We start from the raw sequence: 14,994 nt of genomic DNA on the forward strand, positions 1-14,994 counted from the left end.
AAAAACAACAATCAAAACTAAACCTCTCGTACAAGTGCGATGGCTTCTACCATGTCTGTATCATTGCTCTGCTTCTATTGATCAATCACTGAATTACACCTCCTCGTACCTCCTCCTCCTACTATAATAGTAATAATAATAATTTCACCTGGTCAGCAGTGGTCCAGTGGCTATATAGACATTTCATTGCATACTGTACATAGCAAAAGATTTGTTGCAGTTACCATTTGTTTATCCACACCTGTGGTGAGAGGCGAAGACTTGGAGTTTTCTAAATGGGTTGTGGATTTTAGATTTTCCTTATTAATAGATCCCTATGCATTATAAAGGACTATAACCAAACAATAATGCTCACTCTAGTAACTCTGCAGTCCTGTTGTTAAGAAGATATTACCACACACAAATAATAAATCTAATAAAAACATTGTCTTGTATGCTTTAAAATATAAGTATGATGACACACTGTAAGAATGTCTGGTCTTTATAGTCTGTATAATGTTTGCACTGCCTTCTCTGTCGTTGTGGACGAGGAGCAAGTTGTCTGAAAGGAGTAATATAGTCAGAGGTTGCAACATGCCTACTACCATTTCTGCTATGTGTTTCTTCAACTTGTGATCTTGTTCAGTCTCCTGTGGATGAGCCAGTGGTTCTGAATGATGAAGTCATCTTCCCCCTGACTGTGTCCTTGGATAAACTCCCTGTCAACACACTCAAAGTGAAGGTAAGAAAATCATATTATTAGCCGAGGGGGAAATGAATGTATTTGCTGCTGTGTGTCTGTGGTTTTTCTCTCTTTCTATATGCTTAGGAACGTTAGTTAGATGTACACATGCACAGCTTGATGGCAGGCTGTACTTTGTAGTCTATAAGATTTCATCTGTCCTTTTCTTGACCGAACTTACCATTTGTCATTTGGTTCTGTCATTTGTGAGTTTATACAAATAGCAAAACTTTGCTATAAAAAAGTGTGCTGTTTGTGTGTAGCATCCAGGAAACCCCCTCATGCGATATATATGGCAGTAGCACAGTACAGAATTTCCTGAGTTGAAAGATGTTTCACTTTTGTATGTACAGCAACCAGTAGAAAAGGTAAAGCATTTTAATGTCGCAAAAGCCATGTGGCATTTAATCACAGACCTCATCATCTCTTCACTTGACAAATCTGTTTGCTCTGGTGCCATTAGTTCTGATATAATTGTTGATTTATTCAGTAAGATATATATTTTCATGTTTTCATATATTCATGTTTTTTATTAAGTCTATGGATTTAATAAAGGAGAAATTGCTTGCATGTGAATTCTTCCTGAAATGAAAAAGAATTACTACAATATAATACATATAAAATAGTATTGCAACAAAAACAGTTTTATTGTTGATTATAGTGTACTTGCACCTTTTGATAATGATTGACTTGGGGGGGGGGGGGGGGATTTTTGAGCCATAAACTGTATGTACCTAGATTTATATTACTTGTGCCTTATTCAGATCATAGTGACTGTATGGAAGCAGGAGGAGGAGAAGTCTGAGATCCAGGAACATGGCTACCTCAGCGTTCTTCAGCAGAAGAGCCCTTGCCAAACTTTCCGCCAGGACCTCAACACTTTTAAAGCGCAAGGTAAGTGCTCAGTTTCTACTAAAAGTCGCTGAAGGATGCTTTATGTTTGCCTTTTGTTAGCAACAGGTAGTTACTGAGCAAGCGCCACTTTGTGTACTGTTGATACTGTGCAGAGTTGAAGAGACCATCCAAAGTTCCTGAGTAGGATTTCTGAGTTGAGTTGGGTTTTATTTGGGCTTAGTCATTCTAAATGCTGTTTCATTCTTATGCTAATCTGTTCTTTTTTTAATTGTCTTCTTTCTATTTCAGCCTTACTGTTTAGTAAACCATGACCATTAGCATTAGCTTAATGCGTTTTTAATTGTTTTCAGTTATCTCCAAGAATAATGGCTATTGTACAGAACAAGATATAGAAATGTATTTATTTGTGACTGTCATGAAGATATTAATTACTGTTTTTCCTTATTTTCAGTCAGCACCACTCTAAATGTCCTTCCTCCACCCACAGTGAAGTGTCAGCAGATGACTGTGTCTGGGAAACACTTAACTGTACTTAAAGGTATTTTGGAAACCGTATTACTTTATTCTGCTCTGTTATTAATGCAGAAAAAATATTTTAGGCAGCACTTTAATCATTCCATCCACTGTGATGCTACTAAAGGTAAAAATGGCAAGAATACACTGCTATTACACGGATGAGCCCATCAACCAGCGGCAGAAGATTTTTCCACTGCTCCATCTCAAATTTTTTCACCTTTTGTTAATGCATGCAGAAGTTCGAGTCCCATTCATTACAAAATGGTGGCTATGTTAAAATTTGTCTCTGAAGACAAAACTGGGTATAGTTTTTTTAATTATGCAGTTTTATGTTGGATCAAAACATTTATAGTGAATTAAATCAGTAGAATCATATGTTACAGTGTGAGTGATAGGGGAACATACTGTATGTTCGAAAGATTTTATGACCCTTATCTTCACTTCATCTTACAAATAAAGTGCAGATTTGTCCATATAGCCACAAATGAAAGTATTATTTTTTTAAATAGAAAAATTAATGCATTTTTTGCCAAAATATGTAGAAGAATGTATAAACAATTGATTTAATAGATATTGAGTGTTCTTATGATTACTGTAAGGCAGATTTTGAAGTAATATCATTTTCCTGGAATTGCATTATCTTTGCTAAGTGGAATTGGCCTTAAATCATTTTGTTGTACTATTGCAAGTATGGTTTCTTTTGGTGGATGTTTTTATGGAGTCATGAAGAAGGAACTAGAGTAAAACAGTATTGGGGTCATCCTGAATTCTTCCTGTCACTGTAGCATTATGTGAAAATGACAATCCTAATTTAGCTGCAGCATCTGACTGAAAATGGAGCAGTGTTTTGTGCACAATTTTATTCATAGATTCTGGTAAAGGAAATTATTTATTGGTAGACCCTTGAGATTATTCAGCTGTGTTGTTAAATTTAAATATTTACCGCTTTATGGGCAACATTCATAAAGCTGTGTTTGACAGAATTTGAGTTTATTTTGATTGATATGGCCTATAATTATTATGGGGAAATCCTTTTTGAAAAACTTAATCATGTAATGTCATTATGTCTATCTGAGTCAAAATGGCTGTGGTTAACTAACGAGTAAAAGCTGAACATGTTTGGGGTTTTGTACTGTATCAACAGGGCTAAGTGATTTGACTTTCCTTTTTGTTGTATATGTGTATTTAAAAACAAAAACAAAACAAAAAAAACTAATTGAACAGTGATTTAGGCTTATGGTATCTTAAGTATGTAACCTAGTGAACCAGACTTAATGCATCCAATGATAGAGACTCTGGATAAGAGCCTCTGCCAAACGCTGTAAATGTAAATGCTAAGAAATCTGCAAAATCTGTGATGTGATGGTTCCACACCCTAGATAATCTGAGGAAGATTGATAAAGTCCCCAATTATTTTTTTTATTCAAGCATAATTACCTTGTGAATTTCTAAGCATTAATGAAAGACATATAGGGTCTTTGGAAAAATGCTCTTGCTTCCACGGCAAGCAAAATATCACATTGGACTCTATGTTAAAATGAAAGCTTAAACCTAAGCGGAGTGTAATTTTACTCTTTGAGACGCAAAATGCAATCAAACAGGTCCTCTGAGAATATCTGCTCGAAATGAGAATAGAAATATTTTCACATTAGTATAGAAAAAGCCCTCCTGAGACTCATTCCCAATATCCTTTATAAAATATAGTGTTTATGCAGTTGGAGTCAGGTTGCTCAGTGAGAGAACGTACTCGAGTGTTTGTATTATTGTGTGATTAGAGAATAAGAATGAAGTCAGCTTTTACACAGCTGGAGATAAGCAGATGAGTGCTCAGTGCCCCATATGTGTTGCTTTCTTCCCCATATGTGCGACATCATCATTGTGTATCAGTGTTAAACGGAAGCTCTCAGGAGGAAGTGTGTATACATGATGTCCGAATCCTGCCCAACTTCAATGCCTCTTATTTACCCATGATGCCTGATGGCTCCGTGCTGCTGGTCGACAATGTGTGGTATGGTTTTATTAATCGTTGTGTACTAAATGTTAAGCATGTGTTAATTGATGTAGACCTCTGTAAACACTAGTGCACTTATGAAAGAAAAATATGAGGATACTTCTAAACTCATCCGAAACTCCTTGGTACATTTCTAAAACATAAATGCCTTAAATTATCCAAGATATTGAAATAAATATTTGATTTCAATTTTAATATTAATTTCCAATTAGTGAAGTGTGTAACTACAATATTTGCTAAATAATTGAAGTATGTAAACTGTCCCCGGTTGATGAGCCAATTATTTTCACCATCTCCGTTCTGCTGCAGCCATCAGTCAGGCGAGGTTGCCATGGCGTCTTTCTACAGGATGGACAGTGAGTCTAGTCACCTTCCCAGCATGCTCAGCGCACTGGAGCAGCAGAACTTCCTGTTTCAACTGCAGCTTAGTGACCAGGCGCAAGATGATTCTAACGAGGTGTGTGGAGAGAATAATGAGAATGGAGCTGTTTCGTAATATGTTGTTTAATATTATTTGATAGTAATTCCATAAACTGATTAATAGTCAACTAATAAAGCAATATGTGTACTTTCTCTATAGTGCCTTATATAGCAGCAAACCCAGCTAAAACTCTTGTTGAGCTGAGTGAATGTTTGTGCCACAGGGTCTTGAGGTGCCTCTGATAGCAGTCCTCCAGTGGTCCACTCCCAAGCTGCCATTCACCAGCTCTATCTACACACACTATAGTGTGCCTAGCATCAGACTGGACCGGCCTCACTTCATCATGACTGCGAGCTGCCCCAGTGCTGTAAGGGCTCATGAGCACTTCAGAGTGCGTTACACACTCCTCAACAACCTGCAGGACTTCCTGGCTGTACGGCTCGTCTGGACACCAGAGGGTGAGGAGGAAGGCCATGCAGGGATTGATGAATATAACTGATAGACTTCTGGATTGATGAAGAAATTATGCCGCACAGTGTTTCTCATCTGTTAGGATGTATTCTTCCTTCAAAATATTTATTTCCAAAAAGGATGAAGTATAGAGTTTCCCAGAAGCCCCAGGTGGTCCGGCGGCTGGATCCCATGCTCACATTGCCGTGGCCCGGGTCCAATTCCCAGGCAGGGAGCTAACCCAGCCACTGAAGAGTTAACTGTCAGTGTCGGTCCCGAGCCGGGAAAAAATGGGAGTTTTGCGTCAGGAAGGGCATCCGGTGTAAAACCTGTGCCTAATATGAGGACCACGTGATCCACTGTGGCGACCCCGAACAGGGAGCAGTCAAAAGAAGAAAAGAAGAAGAAAAAATAATGAAATCTAGTTTCCCAATTTAAAAGTCATCCTAAGTCATATGGAAATGAAAAATCAAAAAATGGATATCAAATCATAGTTACAGTGTAAGTGTAAATGAAGAAAAAACAGTAATAAACAACTTGAGGAAATGTGAAGAGAATTAAAAGAAAAAGAGAAGCGAAAGGCAGAGGTACAGAAAGTGAGAAAAGAAACTGGGTGAAAATTGAGAAAAGAAATTGGGTGGTTAAAGGTGTGTTAGACTATGTGGTGAAAAGAAATGTTTACGAAGAAAACCATAACGTGATGAAAAGCAAGCTGCTAACAGTCTACATATAGAGATACTTGAAAAAGCATTTGTGTGCATGTGATCGAGTGTGCGATTGTGTGTTTTTTGTGTGTGTGCACGATTGCGTGTGTGTTAGATAACCGGATGTCAGTCTTGTTGCACCAGAGTTTTTTCCCCTGCTATAATAAACCGTATATATATTATCTAGACCCTGAAGATGGAAGAAAATGTGGAGTAAATTTCTGGCTATGGTTTAAACTACACATCATGACTATGTAAAAATGATTAGGCTCAGGGGATCACTTTTCATTTTCACTCCACCTCTTGTCCTCATTTTTTTCTATTATTTTATAGCTAATCTCATCCTTCTCTTTGTTCCCTCTAGGCCGTGGGCAGAAGGAAGACCCGGCAGTAAATGCAGTAGTGTGTCATTCTCCTCTAAGTAACCTTGGTTACTGTCGAAAAGGCAGCACACTCTCCGTGTCTGTGGCCTTCCAAATCCTCAAAGCTGGCCTCTTTGAGGTAATGTGTGTTTCATCTGAAAAATGAATGAACTGAAGACGTTTTCCATCTTGTTAGAGCTAATACAATTCATCATTTCCTTTACCTTCCCTTGCTTCCATTATCCAACCCCTTCCCCCTTGTAGCTGAGTCAGCACATGAAACTAAAGCTGCAGTTTACAGCATCAGTGTCGAACCCTCCCCCTGAAGCCCGTCCTCTCTCGCGTAAGAACAGTCCATCCAGTCCTGCTGTTCGAGACATACTTGACAGACACCAGGCCAGCTTAAGTCTGGGACGCTCACAGTCTTTCTCCCACCAGCAGCCCTCCAAATCCCACCTCACCAGGTATGAACACACACTGACTTGCAGACAGCTCTTGTGTGAATGGAGTAGTTTACTTTTCATTTGTTTGCTATTTGGTGTCACTGCACATAATCAAAGAAAAATAAAAGCAAAACCCCAAAACGAGCAAAAAAGCACGGAAGGTTGAAAACTTCACTTGAGAACACAGAGCCAGTGTTAAATACACAGTTGGATAATTATATAATTAGTCGTATAACTAAAATTATATTAGAATATAATTAAATAACTAGTTTAAAACATTTTATTACATACATATTTATCATAACATTCAGCTTTTTCTTTGTTTTTTTTCAAATATCCAGCCAGACCCCTTTGCATTTCTGCATTTCTTCAGCTCGAAATAAAACTTCATTCGATTCACGTCACACCTCTTTTATCAGTTTAACAGCTCGACAAAAATACAACGTAGCATCTTTGCTTTACAGTACTTCCTGCAGCATAGAATTGCTTCTCACAGCAGTTGAATGATGCTCCAGTTAATGTGGGCGCAGACAGAGATCACAGTGTATAGATGGTCTGTTTTTGTTTGGTTATTTTGATGTCCCAGTTTGTTTGCAGTTTGTTCTCACCTACCTAATTGAACAAGACCAACAGGGTTTTAAAATGGAATGTGCTGGAATTTCAAATGCTATATAAATGTGATAGTACACACATTCTGTCTATTCATACAAGAAACTGAAAGTTGTTCTTCCTTTTCAATGCAGGACAGGCAGTGTTATGGAACGACGTGCAATCACTCCTCCTGTCGGCTCTCCTGTCGGTCGGCCACTCTACCTCCCCCCGGAGCGGAGCATTTTATCGCTTGACAAAATCGCCAAACGAGAGTGCAAAGTGCTGGTGCTGGAGTCACACAGCTAAATGTACAAACACACATGCATCACTGGGAAGAATAGGAAGTCACACTGGAATTTAATATTCAAATCTTAGTTGTAGTGAGTTGTTAATTATCCAACTTGAACTGATTTGTTCTGGAAAATTGGAAAAGTGGAATGTTTAAGGTTCTCTGTAATGTAGCAGACACAGTGTCTATTAGTTTTAGTAGTGTTCAAGTGAGGGGTGGGTTTTTCCTTGTTTCTGCACCTTCATTGTTTACATGCACAGCATTAAGGCTCCGTGCTCCGCATTAAGGCTTACATGCACATCTCCTTTCAGATCAGGCACCAAGTATGCTACTGATTAATTTCTGTTTGACTGAATTCTAAAAGGCAGGTCAATGAGCACTCGCAGAAACAAAATTTTGAATTAGTTCAGTCACTTTAAGTCCTTGTTTTAAATTTGGCCCTTGTATTAATTCAGGGTAATGTGTAAAGACGTGTCTGAGGAAACAAATTAAGTAGAAGTCTGAAACCTGCCTGAATGTTTGTTTATAACATTTATGATTCAGTCTTTTATGACAGTTCTGTATTACATTATGCTGTTCCACTGACCGGCACCAGTGAATACATTTTTTTTTTTTTTTTAGAAAATTATTACTGAATGTAAATGTATTTATTTATTTTGTGGTACATCCATTCCTTTGCTAAATCTTTTTTCTTTTTCTTTTTTTTAATATTATATTATTTATGAGCCTTTAAATTGATTGTTTTTATATTGATAGCTACTATGTATCATAGTACATTTGAATCTTAAGTGTTGTTTTGGGGAAATTGAAGCGCAAACTCCTGAAGCAGTACAGCATCAGTTTTTGACTCGTTGGCTAATTATAATCATGATGGTTAAAAACTGCAAATCAAAATAATATGCAATCACAAGACAGAAAGGACAGTGCTCTAGTGTAGCCTAGTCTTAGATATTAGCAACATTTAACACACATAACAGCTTGATTCTCTAATACATGATTGTTATTCATTTAAAGGAATGTTGTTTCCTGATCTCAGCCATATGCAGCTTAAGGTTTCCTCCTTTTGACATAGTTCTCTCTCTCTCTCACTCACACACACACACACACACACACATCTATGCTTATCCCCACAGGAAATTTGATGAGCCGGTTTATGTTCCTCATGGTGGGCTTTATGTTGTCTGACATCGTTCTGACTCATTTCTGTTCTTTATATCACACTCAGTCCCACAAATCTCTCAGTGCAGTTCTGAAGCTACCAGCACCATGTTATTGATTTGTGTGTATTGATTTTGTACCAGTCTTTATGGGCAGATTCTGACATACCTCCGTTAAATTGATAATTGGCATGAAGCCCCCCTCGCCAGCATTCATTCCACGACTGATCGGATTTAACCCTTTGAAGAGTGAGTTGGTGTGAATTTACATTCAGTGTTTGTTTAAACCAAGTGATGACATATTCACAATCAGCCAAGTTTGCTTTCATGTAACACAATTTCAGCTAGACAGCTACCAGCTTAAAAGCTCTCTCTTGCAGTTCAATGTGGTCCAATATGTACAAAAATGATCGTGACTGATCTAGTTTACTGTTATGAGGCATGGAAATGTGATTATAATACCATTGCTTCAGTAGGAAGACTTTCTCTTTATTTCAGTGGTCAATAAATCTATATAATTTTAGTCCATCTATTTCAGATTTTTGCTTAGCAGACTTGAAGTTGGTACGACTGCATAGGTGCGAAGTTTTTTTTTTTATTATTATTTTGTATTATTTGTGTTTTACATCACAGGTATCCAACTGATACATTTCTAATATGGGCTACTGATGGTCTTCCCCCCCCCCCCCATCTAAGCACTTTATTGCAATTGTTTTCTCTCTTGGATTGTCATTGTTATTTGTTTGCTGATGGTTAATCTTATTATCTGAAGTGTTTAAATCACAAAATGTGTTTAAACTTTGTGACAAAGTATGATTACCTACTGGGTAATGCACTTGAAAGAATCAAATAAATGGATATGGGCATTTGTAATTTTTCTTTAAAAAACAATAACACCATACAAGGTTTAAAAATGTATTATTTCATTAAGTCAGTAGAGTATTACATTTTATACCAACAATTACAGTAAGGTTTACAAATAAGTTATGAATGATGATTATAAAATATATTCATTGAAATTGAATAATTCCTGTTCACCTGGTAATTCCTCCAGAAGTCACATTTTAATAAATACAAAATGAAATCATAGAAATTAAAACACTTGGATGATTCAGAACGAGGACGATTTCATCACTGTGCTGTCCACACTCCTTCTGCTCTTATCCAAATTTTCATAGGGAAGATCTGTTGGCGAATGTCAGTCAATTAAATTTAATAATTTTTCAGTATTATCAGAAACAACTTCAACTGGAACACACCACACCTACCTTTATTCCCCAATGGTATACTGCTACTGCTACTGGTGTCATAACTTAATTTTCTGTGCCTGAGGAGAGAACACCATTTCACATTCATTATCATTTAACATATTTTATTATTATTTTTAGCTCAAATCCAAATGCTACACAATGTACTGAAAATAACTGATCACTCTGCATTAAAAGTGACATTTAGATTAATTTATGCATAGATTAGGAACAACATTTTAATTTTAATTATTATGGGGAATGTCATAGTTCTTATTTATTCCAAAGACAAACCTGTTTTTCTTGCAGACAAACACAGATATTATGACAATGATGATTACTGCAAGTGGTACCAAGACTCCAATCAGAATAATTCTTGTCTGATCTGTTGGAACAGTTGGGTCAGTATGACAGTCAGTCCTTAAAGCACATTACAGCTATTTTATATATTTAGTATATTAGCAATAAGGTACATTTTGCTTAATAATTTCAGGTATATTTTGAATATTTAATTATTGTTTGGTTACCTAGGGCTACTTTTTCCTCACAGTTATTCCCTGTAAAACCTTTTGGACATAAGCAGGTGTAGCTGATGTCTGTTCCTTCAACACAAGTGCCACCGTTCAAGCAAGGTGAGCTTGTGCATGGGTTCACTGAGAAAGACAGAGGAATTATATTTGCTTAACAAAATTTAATGTGCAACTATATTGGTTACAAAATATGCATGGCTGTATGTGAACACCTTATAAATGTTTTGTTTTGTCTAAACAGTTTTTCTGACTCACTAGAAAGTGCATGTTGTTAGTGTGATAATTGGAGGTACTCACGGGTGTAGCAATCACGTAAAGTGTTGGAGATGGTACAGACTTCGTTGTCTTTGCATCCTTTGGGCTGACACACAGCACCAGTGGGTGTACATTCACAGCTTTGAGCACAGTCCTCAGTCACAAATGTGTCCATCAGCTGTGTTTGCATGCAAAGAGAACAGTGATATGCACATTGTTCACATGCATTCTTGAGTTATTATTATCTAAAAACAAGATACACACAACTGGGGACTCACAGTGTAGTAGCGGCCCAAAAAGCTGCATCCACACTCATTGTAAGGAACACACTCGTTGCCACTCATGGTAAATCCAGGATTACACTGACATCCCTCCAAGCACGAAGTTTGCTCACATTCAGAAGGTGCTGCTAAGTCAGCACATGATGCTGGACATAGAGTCATACAGGATGCGTAGCTACTGTTGGCACCACATGACAGACCTACAGTGTACAGAATGCACAGTGAGAAAACCTATTGTTTAAGATATTGTGTGTGTGTTTGTTCACAATTCAGAAAGTATGTGTGGGGCAGAAAAAAACAAATATATTATTTTATGTACATTAATTTCTAATTTTATACAAAATGTGAATGATGCTTTTGCACCCTTGTGTTATAATAACTATATTGATTTTTTTTCAACATGAATGCTGAATGAAAATTACATTACATATTGAAGTTAGAAATCTGTTCATGCTTTATTGCATGGGTTGCAAATAAATCTTTTTAACACACTTAGACATCTGGGAACAACAATACAACAGTAATGAACAAATAAGTCAAATGGTTACAAATATTTTTCCAGGTCATTTAGAATAAATTTCAGTCTACTGCCTAAAGGATATTTTACTTTAGAAATCAATAAAAATCATTCTTACATAGTAAGAATAGTAGTAAGTACATTACACACTATATGTGTATTTGTAAGTATTACAAATTATCTGGACAGTCTAAACAAGTTACTACAAATTAATGTGTGGGGGGTGGGTGGGTGGGGGGATTGCCTGCAAGTGTCTGTGACATACCACACTCCAGTTGTGTTCTCCAAGGCCCTAAGATAATTCCCTGCTCCTGACAAGTCAGGGCATAAACAGCATAGCTTTCACAACGCAGTGTGGAATTACTCTGCTCTGCACACAAGTCGAACACACAGTCTCTGCAACACACACACACATATTCCTGGTCAGAATACTGTACACTTTCTCTACCATGATTTATTTTTTATAATAAGCTAATTATCTGCACACAAAACACTCACTGCAGTACAAACTATCAGTCACCTGGAGTACAGAACACACACACACCAAACACACCAGGTCACTGTACTTACTCCTGGAACGGATTAGGATCAATGGTGCTGTGGCAGGGAGCAAACGGTCCTGAAGGGTCAGTTAATGCTCCACAATGATTCTTCCCATTCAGCTCCTCCAGCTGAGCTTCAGTGCATCCGAGTGTCTCAAAGCCTGAGTCTAAATCTCCTTCAATCTCTCTCCTGAGATAAACACAGACAGAGAAACTACATTAGAACCAGGGTTTTCATGGCTAGGTATGGGATACAGAAGCTGTTTAGAATGTATGAGTGTATTCTAGTAAAGAAAAGGTAAGATAAAGGTGAGGTAAGAACTGATCATATGATAACGGTGTAACTAAGGCCCAATTTAAAAGTGCTTCACTCACTTATGCAAACGGTTGAGCTGGGGCAGGTCCGAAGGATGATAATCCTCTCCTTGCTTGTCACTCACTCTCCAGCTATCTCCAAACTCATTTAGGTTGCGGGTGATGCTGCCATCAGGCTTCACATACTCATTATTAGTGCGACCGTCATAGTTTCCACAAAGGCCGAGTACATGCGTCTTGTAGGTACTCGGCAAAATCACCTCTGTTCAGGAGGAAAGGGGTTGTATATTGTATGTGCATAAGACAAGGCTAAAATATAAATATGTACATATGGTGTCTTTATCCTCACCTCCTTGCATGTTGCCATCAAAGCGCACGGTAAGTCCAAAGTCAGTTGTGAGCTGTAGGTAGCGGGAGTTCAAGGAGATCTTGATACCCTGGTTAGGACTCAATGGAGGGGACACACGCTCACCATTAACCTATGGGAGGGATCCACACACCACAGACATGAACATGTGTAATTTTACTGCACAAAGTAACACAAATTATGCGTAAGATCTTACCAACAGCCCCTTCTTTTGGAGCATACGAACACTGACACCATACACTTCCACATAAACCTCCAGCAGGTAGGAGACACGGCTGATGCCACCTCTTCGGGCGTTCTTACCCGTTACGGTAAGAGGAGTGAGGAAGGTGGGTAGATTATGATCTTTGGTTAACACATACGTATACGGGCCCTGGTAGTGGTGGTTGAATTTGTCAAAGGTGCGGTAGTGTGGATCCCCAGAAATGATGCACTTGTCAAAACCTATAAGTGTAAAATATAAAAAAAATAATTACAGAAGTGTCACATGCATGTATGTTATAAGTATAGCAAAAGAGAACAGGCCTGTGTGGGATAAAATAAATTATTAGTTATTATTTCCTAGGACTCACTCTCGGGTTTGCAGTAGCGTTCACCGTTATTGTTCAAGGCACAAACAGAACTGGAACTGCACTGAAAGTCTTTGCAGCTCAGTACTCCTCCCTGACTACATGTGCACTTCTGGTCACAATGTTCTGTCAGCCATGAATCCCCAACCTGTAACACACAGCAGGAACACTGACCACAGTTGTTTTCTCTGCACCACAAATGCATGCAGTTTGTGTGTGGTACAAAACTTTTGAGCCTCCCAATGAAACCTAATTATATGCATGAATAGCAGGCAAATACTCCTCCAGACATGTCACCAATTTTAAAGCTCAATCAAATTCTAACTTTTATATGGATTAAAGGTGACTTGCAACTTACATCATGATATTCTCCTTTGCTGTCCACACATCCACAGTTGGACAATTGTACACACTTTCCATCACTCAGCACAAAGCCTGCATTACACTGGCAGCCTTCCACGCAGCTATTTGGTGGCAGGGGGCAGAAAATGGGAAAAAGGTCTGCACAGGTAGGAGGGCAAGGTGGTGTGCAGTCTGAATAGTGGCTGTTTGGGGGGCATGGAAGAGCTGTATAGAGGACAGGACAGGGCAGCTACTGTTATACATCTGAGGCATTATACATTTGAGGTGTTTTTACTTAACATTTGTTACATCACTAGCTGACTTTACAAAGCATTAACAACATGACATTACAACATGCAGTATTAAAGCTGCTTCATTTCTCTTCACTTGAATAGCTTGAGGATAACTCACGACAGAAGGTGTTGTTCCTCCAGCTGATGGTGACACCAGCGCTCTGACAGGCCTGGGCATATGCAGCCACATTATCGCACAGTGTTGACTCCATGCCATCATACTCGCACATGTCATAGATGCAGTTCTCTATGAAGGGCTTAGGAGGGATGAGAGAGTGGCAAGGTTTAAACTTGTCTGACATGATAATGCTTGTACACTGATTGCGGATGACTTCCTCTTCTGTCTCTGTGCAGTTTGGGTGGACATCGGGCCGTGTGTCTGGCTGGCATCTACATAGACAAAGATTGACAGAGAGATAAAAGTAAGGACAGGACCAACTATGGGACAAAATTATGAATTAGCTTTTTCAGCAAATGATCTTTCTCTGAACCTGATTTGTGGGGATTATTCAATTAGTAACTGATTTTTGTGTCTCTAAATATTAATTATAACTTAAATTGTAGACCTAGTTAGGAATATTTACTTTATATAAACTACGGAAGAAGTATGTCAGGAGTATATTAGGTGCTCACCCGGGATCGCTGTCTCCCTCTGCTTTCCAGCTATTGCCCAACTCTATGACATCTTTAGCTGGCTGGCCATTTGGCATCAAGTCATCATCAGTGAAATTACCATTGTAGTTACCACACATGCCACATACCTACCAACAGTGTAGAAGAGTGGAAAAAATGTGAACCACAGAGAAATGGCAATAATTCTTGACTACAAATGACTGAAATGGTCCATTTATACATTGTGTTATATCTGTGGTGGAATACTGCCTAAGGTTCTACAAGGCAACTAAAAGCTACTGAGCAGTTGACCCTTGCCAGCATGTTTTCTGACCTTGTCGAAGTAGTCTCCAGGTACAGTAATCTCCACATGGTGAATGCCATCAAACTGGACAATGAGGCCAAAGTCCGTGGATAGAACGCTGTTGACTCCACTAGTGAACACTCTGGCCTTGGCTAAAGCAATGTCCATGGGGGTACGGATTTTTTGGCCATCCAGCTATAGAGGGCAAAACCAGAAGTCTATATGATCAAATCTTTTTGATCTATATAGGTGTATTATATTCTCCAAGATACCACATTATATACATGCCTATATGACAAA

At 38.3% G+C, this 14,994-nt stretch overlaps 2 protein-coding genes across 3 annotated transcripts in view; one reads left to right on the plus strand and one right to left on the minus strand.

Annotated features, from left to right (window-relative positions):
• Positions 1–9,386, plus strand: part of trappc14 (trafficking protein particle complex subunit 14) — a 14,272-nt gene extending 4,886 nt beyond the window's left edge. The window contains exons 2-11 of one of the 2 annotated variants that reach the window (XM_047810545.1): positions 626–721; positions 1,486–1,615; positions 2,028–2,114; positions 3,980–4,100; positions 4,413–4,560; positions 4,748–4,982; positions 6,043–6,179; positions 6,305–6,504; positions 7,227–7,394; positions 8,457–9,386. In XM_047810545.1, the coding sequence (XP_047666501.1) occupies positions 626–721; positions 1,486–1,615; positions 2,028–2,114; positions 3,980–4,100; positions 4,413–4,560; positions 4,748–4,982; positions 6,043–6,179; positions 6,305–6,504; positions 7,227–7,380 (1,308 nt within the window). In that variant the 3' untranslated portion in view covers positions 7,381–7,394; positions 8,457–9,386. Of the gene's footprint in view, positions 1–625; positions 722–1,485; positions 1,616–2,027; positions 2,115–3,979; positions 4,101–4,412; positions 4,561–4,747; positions 4,983–6,042; positions 6,180–6,304; positions 6,505–7,226 lie in introns of both variants that reach the window. The other variant, XM_027169156.2, reaches the window with a different exon arrangement.
• Positions 9,387–9,421: 35 nt separating this feature from the next.
• zanl (zonadhesin, like) overlaps positions 9,422–14,994 on the minus strand; it is a 41,337-nt gene continuing 35,764 nt past the window's right edge. Inside the window, exons 72-87 of the mRNA XM_027169155.2 lie at positions 14,725–14,889; positions 14,412–14,539; positions 13,897–14,168; positions 13,502–13,710; positions 13,147–13,291; positions 12,771–13,018; positions 12,557–12,686; positions 12,268–12,469; positions 11,921–12,082; positions 11,616–11,746; positions 10,831–11,033; positions 10,595–10,730; positions 10,295–10,420; positions 10,062–10,152; positions 9,789–9,847; positions 9,422–9,705 (exon numbers count right to left, since the gene is read on the minus strand). Of these exons, the coding sequence (XP_027024956.2) occupies positions 9,632–9,705; positions 9,789–9,847; positions 10,062–10,152; positions 10,295–10,420; positions 10,595–10,730; positions 10,831–11,033; positions 11,616–11,746; positions 11,921–12,082; positions 12,268–12,469; positions 12,557–12,686; positions 12,771–13,018; positions 13,147–13,291; positions 13,502–13,710; positions 13,897–14,168; positions 14,412–14,539; positions 14,725–14,889 (2,481 nt within the window). The 3' untranslated portion in view covers positions 9,422–9,631. The remainder of the gene's footprint in view (positions 9,706–9,788; positions 9,848–10,061; positions 10,153–10,294; positions 10,421–10,594; positions 10,731–10,830; positions 11,034–11,615; positions 11,747–11,920; positions 12,083–12,267; positions 12,470–12,556; positions 12,687–12,770; positions 13,019–13,146; positions 13,292–13,501; positions 13,711–13,896; positions 14,169–14,411; positions 14,540–14,724; positions 14,890–14,994) is intronic.

Source organism: Tachysurus fulvidraco, chromosome 1, assembly GCF_022655615.1.
Source record: "Tachysurus fulvidraco isolate hzauxx_2018 chromosome 1, HZAU_PFXX_2.0, whole genome shotgun sequence".
NCBI classification, from domain to species: Eukaryota; Metazoa; Chordata; class Actinopteri; order Siluriformes; family Bagridae; genus Tachysurus; species Tachysurus fulvidraco.